Below are 16,885 nucleotides of genomic sequence, written 5' to 3' on the forward strand. Positions count from 1 at the left end.
CCCAGGACCCGGTTCGCAGGGCAGAGGCGGAAGCAGCAACAGCGAAGCCCCACCCTGGCCCAGCCACGTCCCACCGCCGGGGGTCCCGGGACAGCGGCCTTCTCCGTGCAGGAAGGTCCCGCCCCAGTCCCTGCAGCGCGGGAGGTCAAGGTCCCCAAGGGAGAAACCTGCTTCCTCCATCTCAAACCGCCCTGGCGTTCCCCGGGTGCCTCCCAGGCCCCCAGAGGGAGCTCACAAAGCCCAGACCCTGTGGCGCGCCCTGAGCTGGAGGCAGAGCCCAGGTCTGCGGGGCCGGCCCTCCCTGTATCCCTGTGGAAGGATAGGGGACCGGGGGCGTCTGGCTCCCCCTAGCCCTGCTCTCAGCTCCCTGGGAGCGCAGGAGTTGGACTCGCGGACTAGCTTTCGGAGCCACCTAGAGGAAATCACAGGCGGCCCTGGGGCCCTCAGCTCCGTGGGAGCAGCAGAGACGCCAGAGTCTGTCCCGGCTCCTGAGGGAGGTGCGGCCAGCAGGGCGCTAGAGGAGGAAAAGGGGCTGCTGGAGAGAGAGAGCGAGCCAGGTTCAGGTCCAGGAGGAGGAGAGAGAGAGCGCGAGGCGGAGACCTGGAGGGAGAGGAGCTGCGGAGAGAGGGGTTAGGTGGCGGGAGGCCCGGGGGCTTTACATGTGTGTGGACTCGGGGAGGGCGGCGGGGGGCCGCTCCTCGGGGCCGTCTGCCTGCAGGAAGGAGTCCACCGACTTGCTGCTGAGGCGGAAGGGCGTCAGGCGGCGGAAGGTGCTGGGAGAGTGGGGAATCTGTGTGCGGGCCCTCTGCGAGGGGACCACCGTCTCCCCGGGAGATAGCCAGGGCGGCAGCCTGGCCAGGAGGCCGCGGTCCAGGGCCTCATCCGGAGAAAACACAGGGTTGTCAATTCCTAGGAGAGAGGGCAGCGGCCGGTCAGCCTCCTGGGAGCCCTGCGGCGGCAGGGGAGGCCTCGCGGGGGCCGTCACCTGCTGGGTGCCCTGGAAGGTTAGGGTCACCTGGAATAGGATCACCGGGAAGGTTAGGGTCACGTGCCTTTCAGGTTGCAGGCCCTTGCCCCACATCCATGACCCCACACACCACAGGCAGCACAGGTGAGGTCTCCCTTCTCTCGAGACACACCCCGCCTGCTCCCTGCCCGGCCCACGTCTCCTGGGACAGCAGCCTCCGAGTTGGTTGAGGAGGCACTCGAGGTGCCAGGCAGGGCCCTTGAGAACCCACAGGAGACCCCCCCCAGGTCCCAGTGCCCCGGTCCAATGACTGAGCTCCCTCCTGGGGCAGCAGGAGCTGCCCCTCCCTGGTCCATGACACCTGTGCCCTGTCCCCACCTGCAGGGGAGTCGGATGCTGTGTCCTTGGTGACGCTGGCCAGGAACTCGATTCCCCCGCTCATCTCCTCCTCATAGTTGGGGTGCTCCTCGGTGTCTGAGAGTTCCAAGTCTGGAGGAGACAGGCTGGGATGAGGACCGGGGTCACTAGGGGGCTGTCCTCACAGTCGGTCAGCCGTGTCCATCAGCTGTGCCCAGAGGTGCAGGGGGTCGGGACCCACAGAGAGAAGGGCTAAACCGCAGGCCTGGGGGAGGGCGAGGAGGGACCCCACTTGGAGGGCAGCACCCCTGGAATCCCATCCTGGGTGGGTCTGCGGCTGGGGCCCAGACCGTGCCTCCCCTGCCTGGGTGGCTGGAGGGTCCTGAGAGGGGAGGGCCCCGAGAGGGGAGGGCTGGGGCTGGGAGGTGGTGGCTCCCAGCATTTCCCGCAGGGCCCCCAGCGCACCTTTCTCTTTGATGGTGAAATTCTGCACGGGGTTCTCCGTGGGCAGCTTCCCATTGGGGATGCTGCTGTTTCTCTGTGGGGCAAACATGAAGCAGCTGCTCGCAGACCCCGACACAGCCACACCCAGCCCGGACTGCCCCTGCTCCAGGCCCCAGCCCCGCCGAGCCTCCTGGTGACCCGGCCTCACCCGCTTCTGGGCACGCTCCCGCTTGTACATCTTGGCCGCCTTCTTGTTCTGGTTGAGCCCCAGCTTGGTCGTCTTGAAGGACTCCAGGCGCTTCCGCATGGTCCTGTGAAAGATTTCCCGGTCCTGCTTCTCGTCCTCCGTGGGCGTGAGCTCGTGCCGGCTGTACAGATGCTTGTACTGCAGGGTTGGGCACGGAGGTCACAGCTGTGCTCAGCACCGGACACTCCCGCCCTCCTGCCACAGGGGCTGAGCACGGATCCCCGTGGTCCTGGGAGGGGACGAGGAGGCCACCCTACAGGGGTCCCTGCAGGCGCGTCCGGCCCCCAGCCCGCGGGGCCCACCTCCTGCCGCGGCTTGTACAGGTACTGCTGCAGCGTGTGGTGCGTGACCATGTCCTCGGCGTCCCGGATGCTCCGCCGCCGCTGCTCCAGAGACTGCATGTCCAGGCAGACGGCGCTGACATTCTCTCTCCTGCATGGGGACCAGCGCTGAGCCACACAGGCTCCCTCAGGGTGGGTCTCCTGCGCACCCCTCGCCTTCCCAAGGCGGGTATCCGGCTGGGGCATGGGGCCACCTGGCCGGCTCCTTCTCCCCTCGGGGCCTAGGCTGACTCCCCACGAGGCCTTCCCAGCCTCCTTTCTGAGATGGATCCCCCTCCTCACTGGTCCCCCTCCAGAGCCCTGGCTGTGAGACTTGGGGACCCTGGCATCTGCACACCTGGCAGAGTGGACCTCCCGTGAGAACTGGCCATGAGCTGTGGAGCCCATGGCTGGAGGGTCAGTAGGGGTGGCATGGAGACCAGGACAGGCTGCCCCTGGCCGGGGGCAGACAGTCAGGCCCAGCCCCCAATCTGCTGCTGCCCCTCCCTTTCACCTTGCATCCAGCACTAAGGGAGTCTGGCCACCGCATAACACGGGGGAGAGCTTGCTGGAGGGGACACCCAGCCCCTCTTTCTGCACCCCTCCACTCCCCCATGCCACCCCCAGGCCAGGAGCTACCCCAGTCCCGTCTGCGACTCTCAGCTGGGTTCTTCCCCAGGGAAGCTGCATGACCGTGGCCACGTACAGCAGGTACGAGACAGAGGCCTCCACGGCGGACGATCGTGGCGCGAAGTCCACGTTGACCATGTTGTCGGTGCTGGGGGAGCGGATGAAGGCCAGGGACCCGCGGCGCTCTCCCTGTGGTCAGGAAGCAGCCCGGTCAGTGGCCTGAGCAGCCAAGCCCTAGGTCCCAGGCCTGCGGCAGCTGCTGCCGTTGTGTGCCCTGGGGGGAAGCAGGGAAGTGCCCAGGGAAGGCCTTGAGACCTGAGCCCCGGGTTCTCCCCTCACAGTTGCAGAGGGGAGGAGATGCCAAAACCAGGAGATCAGATTTTGAGCCTCTGTCCATCTGTCTGAGGTCACAGCCAGACTGCTGCCTGAACTGGGCCGAGGTAATACTTGTGGGAGGACACAGTGGTCTGAGTGTGAAGGCGTAAAGCCGCCTGGGACTTGGGGGGTGTCTGGGGAAACTGTCGACATGCGGAATCAGAAGTGGCCCCTGTCCCTGCCAGAGGCCCTAAAACCCCGTTGGCCTCATGTCCAGAAATGAATCAGGTCAAGGGAACGGAGCAGAGCCCAATGGGGCACAGAAGTCGCACAGCTGAGTGCCAGAGGACGGCAGTGGGGCCGCCTGTGTGTCCTCAGACCCCACCCGCCTGATGGCAGGGCCTGGAGAGCGTGAGGCTGTCTGTGGAGGAGTGCAGGGCGGGGTGGGCTTGTGGCTGGAGTCAGGGTCCCCAGGGCCAGCGGGGGCACAGGTGTGGAGGGAACGTCAGCTCACTGCGCTCAGACCTCGCCAGGTGGGCACCCGCGCCGCCTTGCAGCGTGCAGGACGCTCCCAGGAGAGCCCCCGGGGTCGGGCGGGGGCCGCTGCTCCCACTGAACATGTGGTCCCCACTTCACTGCCCACTCTGGGGGCTTTGAGGGTCATTGTTTAAAGGCCCTCTGCCTGCTCTTTTGCTTCTAAATCCAGCGTCTTCTGTATGACCTTTGTCCCTCTGTCCCTCTCCTGCCACCCCGTGAAGACAGACGTGAGGGTCGGGGGAGCCACGGTGCCAGCCGCCACTCTGGGCAGGCACAGGCGAGGGCTGGAGCACCCGGGCACATGGGGTCTTTGAAGGGGCTGTTCCCCACACCACTTCCCCTGCCGAGCCCCACACTGTAGAGTGGGGGGCGCAGGGAGAGAGCAGCTGCCCTGTGTGAGAGCCAGGAGGGACATCGGGCAGGCGGACGCCACCCCAGGTGTGGAGACCCCGGCTACTGAGTGACCAGGAGGCACCCACAGGCTCCCCACATGCAGCTGAGCCCAGGGTCGTGGTCATGGGTCAAGGATGGTGGCTGGTGGGGTTGGGGGAGAGGTTCAAGGCCCGCCTACTGACCTTGTCACCCATGTGGGGGCGAGGGAAGCCCGCCAGAAGCTAGAGCCCCCACTGCCCCTTCCCACTCTCCAGCCAGGCTCCAGGCCTCCTAGGCCAGGGTATCTGAACTTTGTCTCACTTGCCGGGCCTGTGGTTTGGGGGTTTGTGTGGAGCCTGGTCCAGGGACCCTCCTTCCTGATCTGCACTGGCTAGCCCTCCTGACAGCCCCAGGCCCCCATGCCCTCTGCCAGGAGGCGCCTTGCCACTCGGCGTGGCCCCAGTCATGGGTGGCACATCTGGGGTGAATGCACGTCAGTAGAGGCAGAATCATTCTATCTGAATGAATGGAGTTTCCCGGCCCCCGCTGACCCTCTGTGTGAGGGTCTGCAGGGTTTGGCAGGACAGGCCTTTCCCTCTCACAAGAGCACTGACCCTGACCGGCTGCTGGACGAGGGCACCAAAGCTCACTAGGGAGGACTCTGTCCTGAGGGAGGAGCCGCAGGGCCCAGAGGGAGCAGAATCCCTGCAGCTGTGCCCCAGGCCCTGTGTTGTGCAATTCCTGCAGCCAGAGCGCCCTGGGGAGGTCAGGGCAGGCTGGGGAGGCTGAGGCCCACCTGCCATAGTAGGCAGGTGCGGGAGCCAGGGGCGGCAGTGGCCCCAGGTCTGGGTGGGGCGCCTGGCCTCTGGTCTCTGGAGCAGACGGGCTCTGCGGACGCTGAGGCCTGTTCACAGCGGACTGGGAGATGCTGGGGCAGCCTCAGAGCCACGGCGGGCCCACGGCGGAGACAGCCCTGCTGCTGCCTCTCCGCCTGTGCATGTGGGTCTGTGGGCACCTGTGTGTGCTGGGCCAGGCCCAACTGTGTTAGGACCAGGTCCCATAACAGCCTGCCTGCTTACCGTCCACTCCCATCTCCAGGGAAAGCAAGGGAGCTCAGGGTCCTAGGACCTAACCTCAGCGCTCACCCCCACCAGCACCACAGTCACCAGGACTCTGTGACTCAGTTTACCCCACGTGACAGCCAGCTGGGATTCCCAGGGCATCAAAGGCCCATCAGCCTCCTGTGAACTTCTGGGGTGGGCCTGGCCTTGGGACGCGGGAGCAGGGGCCTCTCCTCACTGCCCCCATGGCACCCACAGCCAGTGCCCAAGCCTGTTGCACCCCTGACCCAACAGAGGGAGCAAGCGGCTCGGCTACCTCAGCCACGTAGCTGATGGCGTCCTTCAGGTTCAGCTCGTGGAAGACATTCAGGATCTGGTCTCGAGACTTCTGGGCTGACCGTCTCATGAGGACCCTGCTGAGGAACTTTCTGTCGAAGTGGGACCACCTGTAGGGACAGACCTCAGGTGTGAGCCTCAGGCGACAGGCGCCCTGGAGCCCAGACTGTAGCTGGCCACTTCTCTCCTGAATTTTATTTGCTGTAACGACCCTGCAGGCCCATTTAAAATGAGGGAAGCAGCCCCTGGCACACGCCCAGGCCATCCACCGTTCTCCCGCCTGTCCTGTTGGATGGAGGCCGTTAGATGCACGTGAAACTGCATTCCGCTTTCCAGCGGCCGCCTCCTCCAGAGGGTGGCTCAGGAGAGGGTGGGCATCAGGCCTGGTTGGGCAAGGGGGCTCCAGCCACGTGGGGGGCACTTTTCAGCTGCACAGGAGGAAAGGCAGGGGCAGACAGACGCCCTGAGCCCTTAGACTTGCGAAAGCCAAGCTGACCAGAGTGAAGTTTTTTAGCCTAACAGAATTAGAGTATTTGCTGTTTATCCGGATCAGAAGGGATGGTGGCCTGACTGGACTTAGAGGAAACTTTGGGGCACAAGGAGGTGATGCCTGTCACTCTTGAACATGGGCGTGGCCGCCAGAGCTGCCCCCCGGGGCAGAGGGTGGGCCCCGGTGAGCTTGTGTACTCACACCTGGGCAGGCCCCGCGGCAGCAATAGCAGCTCTCCTGTGCAGGTTGAGTTTCAGCCACACCAAGAAGTCAAAGCTAACTGAGGCCTGCCTTCTGAGACCCCTGGGATGGCCCCTGGGAGGCCAAGGAGTCGGGTACTGGGTACCTGGAGCACAGTCACTGTGGCCACGGAGAACCGCAGCTGAGCTTTGTGAAGCCACGTGGCCACACCTCCCAGTGCCTCCACCCCCACCAAACACAGACCGCTCAGAAAATAGGAACCCAGGGCAAATTGTATGTGCTACTTACTGGGTTTATTGTAAGTGTCAAATGTATTTTATAATAAAACATAGGTGATTTCAGCTTAATGGACAAAATCTTTTTTTATTTTGAGACGAAGTCTCGCTCTGTTGCCAGGCATGAGTGCAATGGCTCAATCTCAGCTCACCGCAGCCTCCACCTCCCGGGTTCAAGTGATTCTTGTGCCTCAGCCTCCTGAGTAGCTGGGACTACAGGCACCTGCCACCACCCATGACTAACGTTTGTAGTTTTAGTAGAGACGGGGTTTCACCATGTTGGCCAAGCTTTTCTCCAACTCCTGACCTCAAGTGATCTGCCTGCCCCAGTCTCCCAAAGTGCTGGGATTACAGGCTTGAGCCCCGCCAGACAAAATCATTTTAAATGTTGACTGATACTAACCCGATTTATGACATGGAGGAAATAATCTATTTTCCTGACTTTCAATTCCTACATAACTTAACTATCTGGAATTAATTGGGCCACATGAGAGGGCGTCTCTATTCCCTGAAAGGAGCACAGGGAATTCAGCTTCCATCCCCTCACTCAGTGGCCCCAACTGCTGCCGCCAACTCCTTTCGGCAGCACCTGTGTGTCTGGGGGCACACCTGGCACCTGGCCTCATGGGGCACCAGAGCCCTGACCAACCCTGGACTCAGACAGTTAGGCATGTGGCTTCCAGCTCTTCCAAGTGGAGGATGTTTCTAGAAGCCGGGCCGTGTGGCACAGCCAGGGCAGTCCCAGTCACTTACTTGTCTCTGAGATAATTATGCCCGATCTGTCCGGATATGTCCTCGATGGCCGAGAGGATGTGGTCAAAAGCCTTTCAAGAGAAGAAAGATGTGAGCATCTCGGGGCGGCCAACCGGGGAACATGACGTGCCCCCCTCCCTTCCCGGCCCAGCCCCGAGGAACCCACCAGCCCCCCTCACGACCCCCCAGCCCCAGACGCAGCCTCCCCTCCCCTCTAGGCCCAGCCCTGAGGAACATGCGGTGCCCCTCGCCATCCCCCAGCCCCGGACGTACGCGGCCGTGCAGCTTCTCGTTGAGCCGGGGTTCCCGGTGCTCACTCCTCTTCACCTTCAGCCACTGCACCAGTGGCTTGATGGTCAGGCCCTGGAGGAGGGGGTCTCGTGACCCTGGTGCCAGGCAGCCCCCCATATCCTGCCGGCCCCACTGGGTGCACCACACAGAGCTGCCTGCCCCGGGGCTCGCAGATGCCCTCCCTGCTCTCCGGGTGCCCAGCAACCTGCGCCCCTGCTTTGCAGAGGAGGCAGCAGCACCCGGGGCCTCATCCACCAGCAAAGGCTCAGGAAGAACGTTTTTAGGACAATTATGCTTCCTCCCCAGTGGGGCCACGTGAAAATCTACAAAACGGCTCCCAGTTACTAAAATTATAAAACCCAATTAGGGTCCGGAGCCTGGAAATGCTCGTTATGAAGTACAGGATGGGCCCAGGCACCCCTTGCGGGCGGGGCCGAGACCCCAGGGCTGGCTGGGCCGGGCCTCACCTGGAAGATGACGGTGAAGAACACTACGATGATGGTCGTGCTGACGAACAGGTTCTTCTCCTTGACCTTCTCTCCATCCAGAAGTACCACCAGGGCAAAGGCCACGGCCCCGCGCAGACCCCCGTAGGACAGGACCACCTGGTCAATGGGCTCCAGCTGCACCATGCGGTAGCGGTTGAGGAGCCAGGTCTGCAGGACCACACCTGTGGGGGGATCACACCTGTGGATGGGGTGGCACTCAGCTCCCCGGCCGCCCTCCCAGCTGCGGGACCCCCGCCCGTCTGGGACAGCGTCTTGGTGGCCAAGCGTGTTCTGACGAAGAACAGCAGCAACCCTAGATACGGCGTCCCCATGCCACGTCCCTCGTCACCATCCACCCGGAGCCACACGCTGCCTGGCATCTCCCCCACACGCTCCATGCATCACACACACGGGTGCCGGGGGATGGGGCTGGGCGGGGGCGGGGGCGGGGGCAGGGCCATCTCCCAAGCCACTGACCCTGTCTTGAGGCACATCCAGGGTGAGTCCGTGGGAAACCAAGTGGTTTCCCTTGGGGTTCCAGAGCCTTCCACCCCAGCCCCGAGGCCACCACCACTGGGTCCCCTCCTCTGCCTCACGTGGGGCTGCGCCTCCATCTCGCTGGGCCCAGTGGAAAGCCCGCACCTTCCCGGAGATGGTGCCCGCCCATCGGTGGTCCCACGGCCGCAACCCAGCCCCGCCTCACCGATGGCCCGGTACACGGAGATGAAGACCAGCGTCAGGAGCACGAAGGCCGTGTTCCAGGTCCAGATGAACGGGTTCACGGCCGAGATACCCAGGAACATGAAGATGATGGTCTCGGCGCCGCTGGCCAGCATCTTCATGGTGTAGCGCACGGTGGTGGCCGACTGCTCCGAGATGTTGGCCTTCACGTACTTCTGACAGCAGATGCCACAGAAGGTGATGCTGCAGGGACAGACGCGCTTCAGGACATGGCCACCTGGCCCAGCGCCCGAGGGCCCTGCATCCGCCAAGCCCCCCACGGCCTGGCGCCTGCAGGCACAGAGTCACAGTCGTCTGGTTACGGGGGGGCCTCTCCCTCCCGAGCCAGGCTGGGCCGCCAGGGCTCCTGCCCACGGCTCTGCAGGGCCACAGGCAGCTGTCACCATCATGCAGATATGGGCACCAGGGCTGCCTGCCAGCAGGGATGGCAACAAAGGGTTCCAAAGTCCCTCGCCGCCTGACCTGTCTCAGGGTGGGTACTGCTGTCAGCCCACGGACAATTCAGTGGAAACGCCAACTCCTTATTTTAAAATTTAAATAAACCAAATTCTTCGCCCCACACTGAACTCCCAGCCAGCTTGGGAGCACCCACAGAGCGGGCGAGACGACAGACGGAGGGCAGGGCAGGCCTTCCACTTCCCCTTGCTGGGGCTCACGGGGAACTTGGTGATGCGGAGCCTGGGGCTCCTGCCATGCACACCCCCCCGTGTCCACGCAGCTGGCACCGCCCTCCACGCCTGGGTCCCCGTGGCTGGCACCACCCTCCGCGCCTGGGTCTCCGTGGCTGGCACCGCCCTCTGAGCCTGGGTCCCCATGGTTGGCTCACCCCACCGGGCCCAGGAGGGCGTGGAGAAGCTCGCCTGTAGGGGAGGGACTCACGCGAGGATGGCCGACAGCGACAGCATCTCAGACGTCAGGTAGGAGAGGTAGGAGATGATGAACACGAAGCCAGGCTCGATGATGCGCACGTGCTTGGTGAAGCGCGTCACCAGCGACAGCAGGAAGGCGAAGATCACCCCCACCAGCGTGCCCCCCAGGCTCACCACGAAGAAGGACACTGGGGAGAAGATGCCCTTTGTGGCTGTGTTGGCCTTCCGGGCCCTTCCTTGCCAGGGGCCGCCTGGTGACCCCGCGGAAGTGCTGGGAGCCCGGGAAAGGGGGTGGACTCCTCACTCTCCTGGAGGCTGGGCCTGGTCTCAGCACCTCTCAGGAGAGAGGACCCTCCTGTGCCCCCGGGAGCCTGGCCCCAGGCCCCATCCGGCCGTCTCTCCCAGGGAGACCTGGCTGCCCTCATCCCTGTTCCGGGAGACACCCAGGAACCCCCAGGACCGTTTCAAATCGTGTGTGAATCACTCTGGAAGGGGACATGACATGGACAGAGGGCCCAGTGCAGCAGCTTTGAGTGCAAAGCTTTTTCCTGCATGGGCTGCGGGCCAGGCGTGGAGAGAAGACAGTCGGCCCCAGAGGAGACACAGCCGCCCACTCCCCCTGACCCACGGCTACACACCTATGCCTTTCACGCAGTCCAGGCCAGTCACATTGTCACCTCCCAGTGCCACGAAAGATTCAAACACATTGTACAGGACCTGCAGGGACAGAGACGGGCAGGGCGCTGGGTGGTCCTTGGTCAGCGCCACCCCCTCCCCGGGGCCTGGGCCTCCCCGGACATGGTCTGAGTGTGGAGCCCACGGCACCTGAGGCCGTTGGAAGGAAAATCATCACGGGGCAATGGCCCCCAAAGAGGAGAAGGCCAGAGTCCAGAGGCCAGCAGGACACAGGGGGCAAAAGAATGTTCTGGAGGGGACCAGCTTTGGGAGCAAAGCGGGCCTCTTCCTATCCTCTGCAAAACAGGAGCAGCCGCAAAGCTCACCTGCCATTTGAATTCTGAGTCTCTCTCCCAGGGTTTCAGTTTGAGTGACTTCACTGCCGTGCTGGTTCTAGCCCCTGCTGTCTTTGCGTGTTTTTAAACCTTAGCCCAGCAAGACCCCGAGATAAAATGCGGGGAAACCTTATCCACACCCTGGGCTCCACGCCGAGCAAAGCGATGATGCAGGTGGGACCTGCCGGGGCCGTCCAGGGTGGGCCGAGGCCCCTGGGGAGAACCTGGCTCTGCGCCCAGCTCTGTGTCTCTGGCTCTGGTCAAGGTGGGAGAGGGCCCTGGGGCAGGCGTGTAAGTTGTGTTTGCAAATGCAGGCTGGGGTGGGGGGGTGCCCATGAGGGTCCCAGGGCCTCTTGGGGCCTTCTCGGAGCTGGGCTTTTTAATGAAAATCCAGCTGGGAGGGAAGACGACATCTTGGGAGACTCTTACTTCTACAGGGAAGCTGCAGGGCTGCGGGGCACACAGGGCTTTCACTGTATTCCTGATTAAGTCTCACTTCCCAGATTCCCCTGAGGATATCTTTGCAATCTGGTGTGTGACACCCACAGGACTTTACTCTTTCCAGAACCCTAAGGGAACATGAGAAGCTGACGGGTTTCTTAGAGAAGCCGCAGGCACTTTTAGAGGGGAGAGGAAACTGACCCCACCCTTCCTTCCGGCTGTGCCTGGAGGGTCCTCGGGGCTGGGGGAGGACGGCAGGGGCGGTGCGGGGCTGGGGCAGTGTGGGGGCTGGGGTGGCGCCAGGGCCGGGCCCAGGGCTGGCCTCACCGATGGTCCCTAAGAGGGCCGCTCTGCACGTGCCTTCTGGTCGCCCCATGACTCACTTCCGGGAGGCAGTGGCCCCATTTGATGGGATTGGCTTTGAAACGTCACACTTGCCACTGTGAAGTGGCAACCCTGTTCCTCAGGGTTCCTGAATCTTCTCCTGGCCTTGCTGAGCGCTGATGTGGCCTTTGCGCCTCTGTGAAGGCACCATCCATCCCCCCACCCACCCACAGAGCCTGGCAAGCTCCTGGAACACCATCTCCTGGAGGGACCACACACCTCTGTGCTCTGCCATCAGCACCAGCTGTTTCCTCCCTTCACCTCTGTCGTGGGCCAAATTGTGGCCCTGAAATTCCCACGTTAAACTCCCCAGGACCTGGGCATGTGAGTGTTACAGAGGGGAGTACGGCACAGTGAGGTCACCGGGGTGGACCCCGATCCAATCAGACCCATGTCGCTGTGAGAGGAGGAGACTAGGGCGCATTCGCGCAGGGACGGCCACGTGAGGACACAGGTAGGCACCGTCTTCAATCCCAGGACCAGGGTCCCGCAGGAGCCCACCGCACTGACACCATGATCCGGAACGGTGCAAGAATAAATGTCGTCCAAGGCACCAGACCTGCGGTACTTTGTTATGGCAGCCCTGGCAGATTACACGGTTCCTATGGGATTTTGTTGTTTGCTTATTCATGTATTTATCTTATTGGAGATGGAGTCTCACTGTGTCGCCCAGGCTGGAGTGCGGTGGCGTGATCTCCACACACTACAACCTCCGCCTCCTGGTTTCAGGCGATCCTCCTGTCTCAGCCTCCTGAGTAGCTGGGATTATAGGCGCCTGCCACCACCCCCGGCTGAGTTCTGTATTTTTAGTAGAGATGGGGTTTCACCATGTTGGCCAGGCTGGTCTCGAACTGCTGACCTCAGGTGATCCACCTGCCTCGGTCTCCCACAGTGCTGGGATTACAGGCGTGAACCACTGTGCCCAGCCATTCATGTATTTTTTAGGAACTCAGGAATGGGTGGCAGTAACTATGGGTCCAAAGTCACAGACGCTGTGGGGACCAGGAGGGTGAGGTTTCAACAGCGGCATCATTAACGCTGAAGCTACGGAGTGGGCAGGCCCGGCCAGGCCTAGGAACTCAAAGATCCAAAGAAGCCTGGCGAAAGCCGCCAGTGGTTCCGAGCTGGGAGGAGGGAGGTGAAGGGATGGGACGTCCCCGGGAGGGCAGTCTGGGGACAGAGTTCCACGCCCTCCTTGCTGACTGACTGCTGAGGGGTGAGACGGGGCCCAGGCCTCCCATGGCTCGGCTGCTCTGGAGCAGTGGTTCTGTCACTCACCACCGTGACTGCGTCATTCAGCAGCGACTCCCCAAAGACGATGATGAACAGGACCTCGTTGACGTGGACCTCCTCAAACACAGCCAGGACGGCCACCGGGTCCACAGCAGCGATGAGGCTGCCAAAGAGGAGGAAGTCCAGCAGCCCGATCTTCAGGTCGCCTGGAAGACAAGCCGGGCCGTGGGGCAGCTGCAGGACCCGCCACCAGAGAAGGAGGGTCCTGGGGAGAGGCTCGGCTACGGGTCGGGGGTCTGAGCCTGTCTGGCTGGCGCTGGTGGCATGGGGAGCTGGGTCAGCCTCCTGCATCCCTTCCACAGGCCCCCAGTGCCCTCCAGGGAAGGCTGGTGTCTTCCTAGGGGGCCCATCCCATCCGAGCAAGACAGACAGACCGACCGACCCTGGCCCTCTCCTTCATATTTCGCTGGATGGGGGCCCCAGCTGGCACAGCGCAGCCCTAGAGAGAATCAAGCCCCTCCCGCCGCAACACCAGGGTTCCCAGCCCAGCAGTGAAGGTGTCTGAGGCAGGCGGGTGCAGGGGGACTGCATGCCGGGGAGGGATGGGGGCCCATCACCTGGAGTGACATCCCAGGAGGAGCAAGTGGGGCCGACCTAGGACAGGCCTGGAGCCGGGACACACAGCACCATGGGGCACAGTCAGGGAGGGGCAGGTGGGAGGGCTGTTGGGGGTGTGGGGGCAGACTGTGGGGATGAGCAGGGCTGCGGTGGGAGCAAGGGACCTGGAAGACGTGGGTCCACGTGGTCCCCAGCTCCCGGCCGGCTTCCCTCCCTGCATCTGCCTGTGGGCTCTGGTGCCCCTCGCTGGGGAGGTTGTACTGAAATGCAGCCACATCCTTCACAAGTCTTTGCCATTCAACCCAGCGTTCAGGCCTCATGGAGGCCATGTGGGGGTGCCAGGCTCCAGGGGACCCTCAGGGAACTGAGTGTGGCCACATGGCCCCGAGAGCCTGCCCTCGTTCACGGCCGCAGGGCTCAGAGGACACTGGCCTCTCTGCTGCCTTCCCGGCCGTGAGGGTCCAGGGACCAGGAGACATGAGGGTGTGAGAGAGGCCACCCAGGGAGGGGATGCCCCCAACGAGCCCCCCCCCCACGCACACAGCTTCTGCCTCTCTGCTGGGCTGGAGTGGAGCCCACCACCCCTCTGGCCTGAGGCTCGGGCTGTGGGGGGTTTGTCCCTGGAGCCAGACGAGCCCCAGGAGACAGCAGAGAGCGGCCTGACCAGGGGTTCCTTTGCTAGCGCCTGGGCGGGGACGGATGGGGGTCGTCTCTGTGGTGACTAAACCCCGAGTTTGCTGTGAGCTCCTAAGCCCCGGCAGCCTCTGGCCAGCGTCACAACACCCCGAGGAAGTGACAGATGCCAGAAGTTAAAGTCTTCGCGTTGGAATGGGAACGGCACAAGCCTTCTCCGCCTCCACACTCAGGCCTCAGGATGCGAAGCCCCTTCAAGGTCCTCTTTAAACTCAGCCTCCTGGCACCGCCACCCCCAGGCACTGATGGCCCTGATGTCCTGGGACTCCAAGCAGGCAGGGGTCCTGGGGTCAGCCGCGTTCAAACTCCCCAGCCAGCAGCCTTCCTGTCTGGGCAGTTGCCCATGTGCTGGCCATGCCAGGAGGCTTCATGCCAGCAGACCGTGTGTTCCAGGCCTCTCTCCACCATGTGCTTTGCCTGTGCAAGGGCCTCTGACGCCTGAAGCTCCTGTAAGGCCTGTCCCCACGCTGCCTGGACAGCCCCCGGGCCAGCACTGCCATGTCGACCCTTTCCCGTGGGGCACATCTGGCCTTGAGACGCTCCACAGGGCTTGGCCACTGGTCTGCAGAGATCAGTCGCAGCCTCCCAGCTCCCTAAGACTCCCAGAAATGGGATGGACCTGCCGGCCATGGGCATCTCTGCTCCAGGACCTCAAGCAGCACCCAGCTTTGACCACCTGGGCCCCGAGGCTGAGCGCAGGCCTCCAGCATCCATGTCACCTGGGGCGCGGCCTCCCTCGAGGGGGCACAGCGATGGCCGGGACATGTGTTTCCCACAAGCAGTGTTGTTGGAGGACGGTGGAGCCCAGTGCGGCGAGGGGCAGGGGTGGGCCAGGGCCGACGTCCTGGTGTTGGGAGTCCTCCAGGCTTCACGGTGCAGGTGCAGCAAGGACGTCCTCCTCCAGGCTCGGCCAGTCGCACCGAGGACATTCTGCTTCATACAAGGGAAATCTGGCAGTGACTCTGGCCAGTGCTAGGCAGGGACCATCGTGACCAGCAGCCACGGAACCATGGAGTGTGCCTGGCTCTCAAAGGAGCGGCCCTGACGGCCAGACTGGGCAAAGGCTACTCCATCCCACACTCAACACAGCTGAGAGGAAGCACTTGGCTGGGATCTCTTGGGCCATCTGGCAAGGTAGGCATGACCCTCGAGGGGCCACAGGTCCAGGAGTCGCTGCTACAACCCCTGAGGCTTTCCCTTGGGTCCGGTGGCTAGGGCGGCTGCCCTGTCCAAGCTGTGTCCTGACACCTATGGCATTGCCCACATGACGGGTGGCACCCACAGCACCGGCCCAAGCCTGCTATCCATGAGCCTGTCTGCGCCCTCAGCAGCTTTCCCTGGGCTGCGCCTGGTGGGTGATGCTGGATGGCAGGGGCTCCAGGGAGGGGTGAGAAGGCCCCAGGGGACCACGTGCTGGGTGGGGGCGGCCCCAACCTGGGAGATCCTCTTTCTCCACGAGTTTCCGTGGTCTCAGGTTTCAGCCCCTTGATTCCCATGGAGAGGCCAGGCCATGCTCTCCTTTGAACCAGACAGAAAATTGCCAATTCTTGTGAGTCCGGTTCAGCTGGTGGACATGTTTGAGGCTGAATTCTCTAGACAGGTGGGGAGGCCAGATGAGGGCAGCAGGTACCGGAGGCCTGTGCTCAGCCATGGGGCCCAGCTGGTCAAAGCTGTAGCATCTCCGGCAGCAGCGGCGGGCATCAGGGCTGCACCACACCTGGCATATCGGGAGGTTCCAGCTTGATCCGGCTCCAGGGTGGGAGGCGGTGCCTGAGAGATGAAGCACCCAAGACTAAAACCACCCAGGCTGCTCTGGCTCCAGATATGGCTGCAGCCACATGGGTGCGGTGGTGGCCGAGTGGCTCCGGCACACAGGCTAGGAGAACAGTGCCCGATACACCAGGCTCTGCAGTCCTCCTCATCTCTCTGGGACCTGGAAGCCGGCAAGTGTGGACGGACCGTGGTCCTCCTCGTCTCCCTGGGACCTGGAGACCAGCGAGTGTGGATGGACCGTGGTCCTCCTCGTGTCCCTGGGACCTGGAAGCCGGCGAGTGTGGACGGACCCTGACCTCTGGCCAGTTGAGAGGCAGCCCCCAGCCACCTACAGCCCCCCAGCCGAGCTGCTGAGATGGGAACACCTCCCCAAGCGGAAGGTGTGCTGGGGCCTGGGGACGCGCAGGGGACTGGCCTTGGCCACGAGGGCCTATGGGGCTGCCAGTCACATTTCTCACCCAACACTTACCGCCTGGAGGCCTGGGTACGGCACCCCGACCTCTCTGAGCTGAGTCAGCCCGGCCCCTCCCGGGCCCCACCCTGAGCCCTGGCCAGGGCAGTGGCGGTGCAGACTCACCCATGAGCCCGCTGAGGAAGACGCCGTAGAGGGACAGGCCGGTGGTGGCCGCGTTCCACACGGTGCCCACGACGGCGTACAGCAGGATGGTGCCCAGGTTGCCAAAGAAGAGTCGGTTGGGCATGAAGTAGCCGGCGTCCAGCACGATGGGGGGCAGCAGGTAGAAGAAGAAGACGGTGGGCGTCAGTGTGAAGGACGCGATGTGGTCGGCCGCCCAGACGATGCCGCCCAGCACCAGGCCCAGCACGATGAGCAGGGCGCTCTCGGGAACCACACTGGTGACCTTGTGGGACAGGTGGAACCCTGCGGAGGAGGGGAGGGAGGTCAGGGCTGGGCTGCAGGGGAGGTGTGGGGACCCGTGGGGGAGGGGAGGAACGTCGGGGTAGGGTCTGTTGGGGAGGGGAGGAGAGGCAGGTCGGGGGGAATCATGGGGGAAGGGAGGAAGGTTGGGGGGACCCACAG

At 63.4% G+C, this 16,885-nt stretch overlaps 1 protein-coding gene across 1 annotated transcript in view; it reads right to left on the bottom strand.

Annotated features, from left to right (window-relative positions):
- Window positions 1-522: 522 nt before the first annotated feature.
- Window positions 523-16,885, bottom strand: part of SLC9A3 (solute carrier family 9, subfamily A (NHE3, cation proton antiporter 3), member 3) — a 19,602-nt gene continuing 3,239 nt past the window's right edge. The window contains exons 8-22 of the mRNA XM_011960875.1: window positions 16,424-16,726; window positions 12,808-12,968; window positions 10,333-10,411; window positions 9,705-9,882; window positions 8,788-9,008; window positions 8,064-8,266; window positions 7,579-7,668; window positions 7,306-7,376; window positions 5,567-5,696; window positions 3,042-3,154; window positions 2,318-2,447; window positions 1,977-2,153; window positions 1,790-1,862; window positions 1,346-1,456; window positions 523-909 (exon numbers count right to left, since the gene is read on the bottom strand). Coding sequence (XP_011816265.1) covers window positions 656-909; window positions 1,346-1,456; window positions 1,790-1,862; window positions 1,977-2,153; window positions 2,318-2,447; window positions 3,042-3,154; window positions 5,567-5,696; window positions 7,306-7,376; window positions 7,579-7,668; window positions 8,064-8,266; window positions 8,788-9,008; window positions 9,705-9,882; window positions 10,333-10,411; window positions 12,808-12,968; window positions 16,424-16,726 — 2,294 coding nt within the window. The 3' untranslated portion in view covers window positions 523-655. The remainder of the gene's footprint in view (window positions 910-1,345; window positions 1,457-1,789; window positions 1,863-1,976; window positions 2,154-2,317; window positions 2,448-3,041; window positions 3,155-5,566; window positions 5,697-7,305; window positions 7,377-7,578; window positions 7,669-8,063; window positions 8,267-8,787; window positions 9,009-9,704; window positions 9,883-10,332; window positions 10,412-12,807; window positions 12,969-16,423; window positions 16,727-16,885) is intronic.

Source organism: Colobus angolensis, unplaced genomic scaffold (genome assembly GCF_000951035.1).
Source record: "Colobus angolensis palliatus isolate OR3802 unplaced genomic scaffold, Cang.pa_1.0 Scaffold528, whole genome shotgun sequence".
Classification (NCBI taxonomy): domain Eukaryota; kingdom Metazoa; phylum Chordata; class Mammalia; order Primates; family Cercopithecidae; genus Colobus; species Colobus angolensis.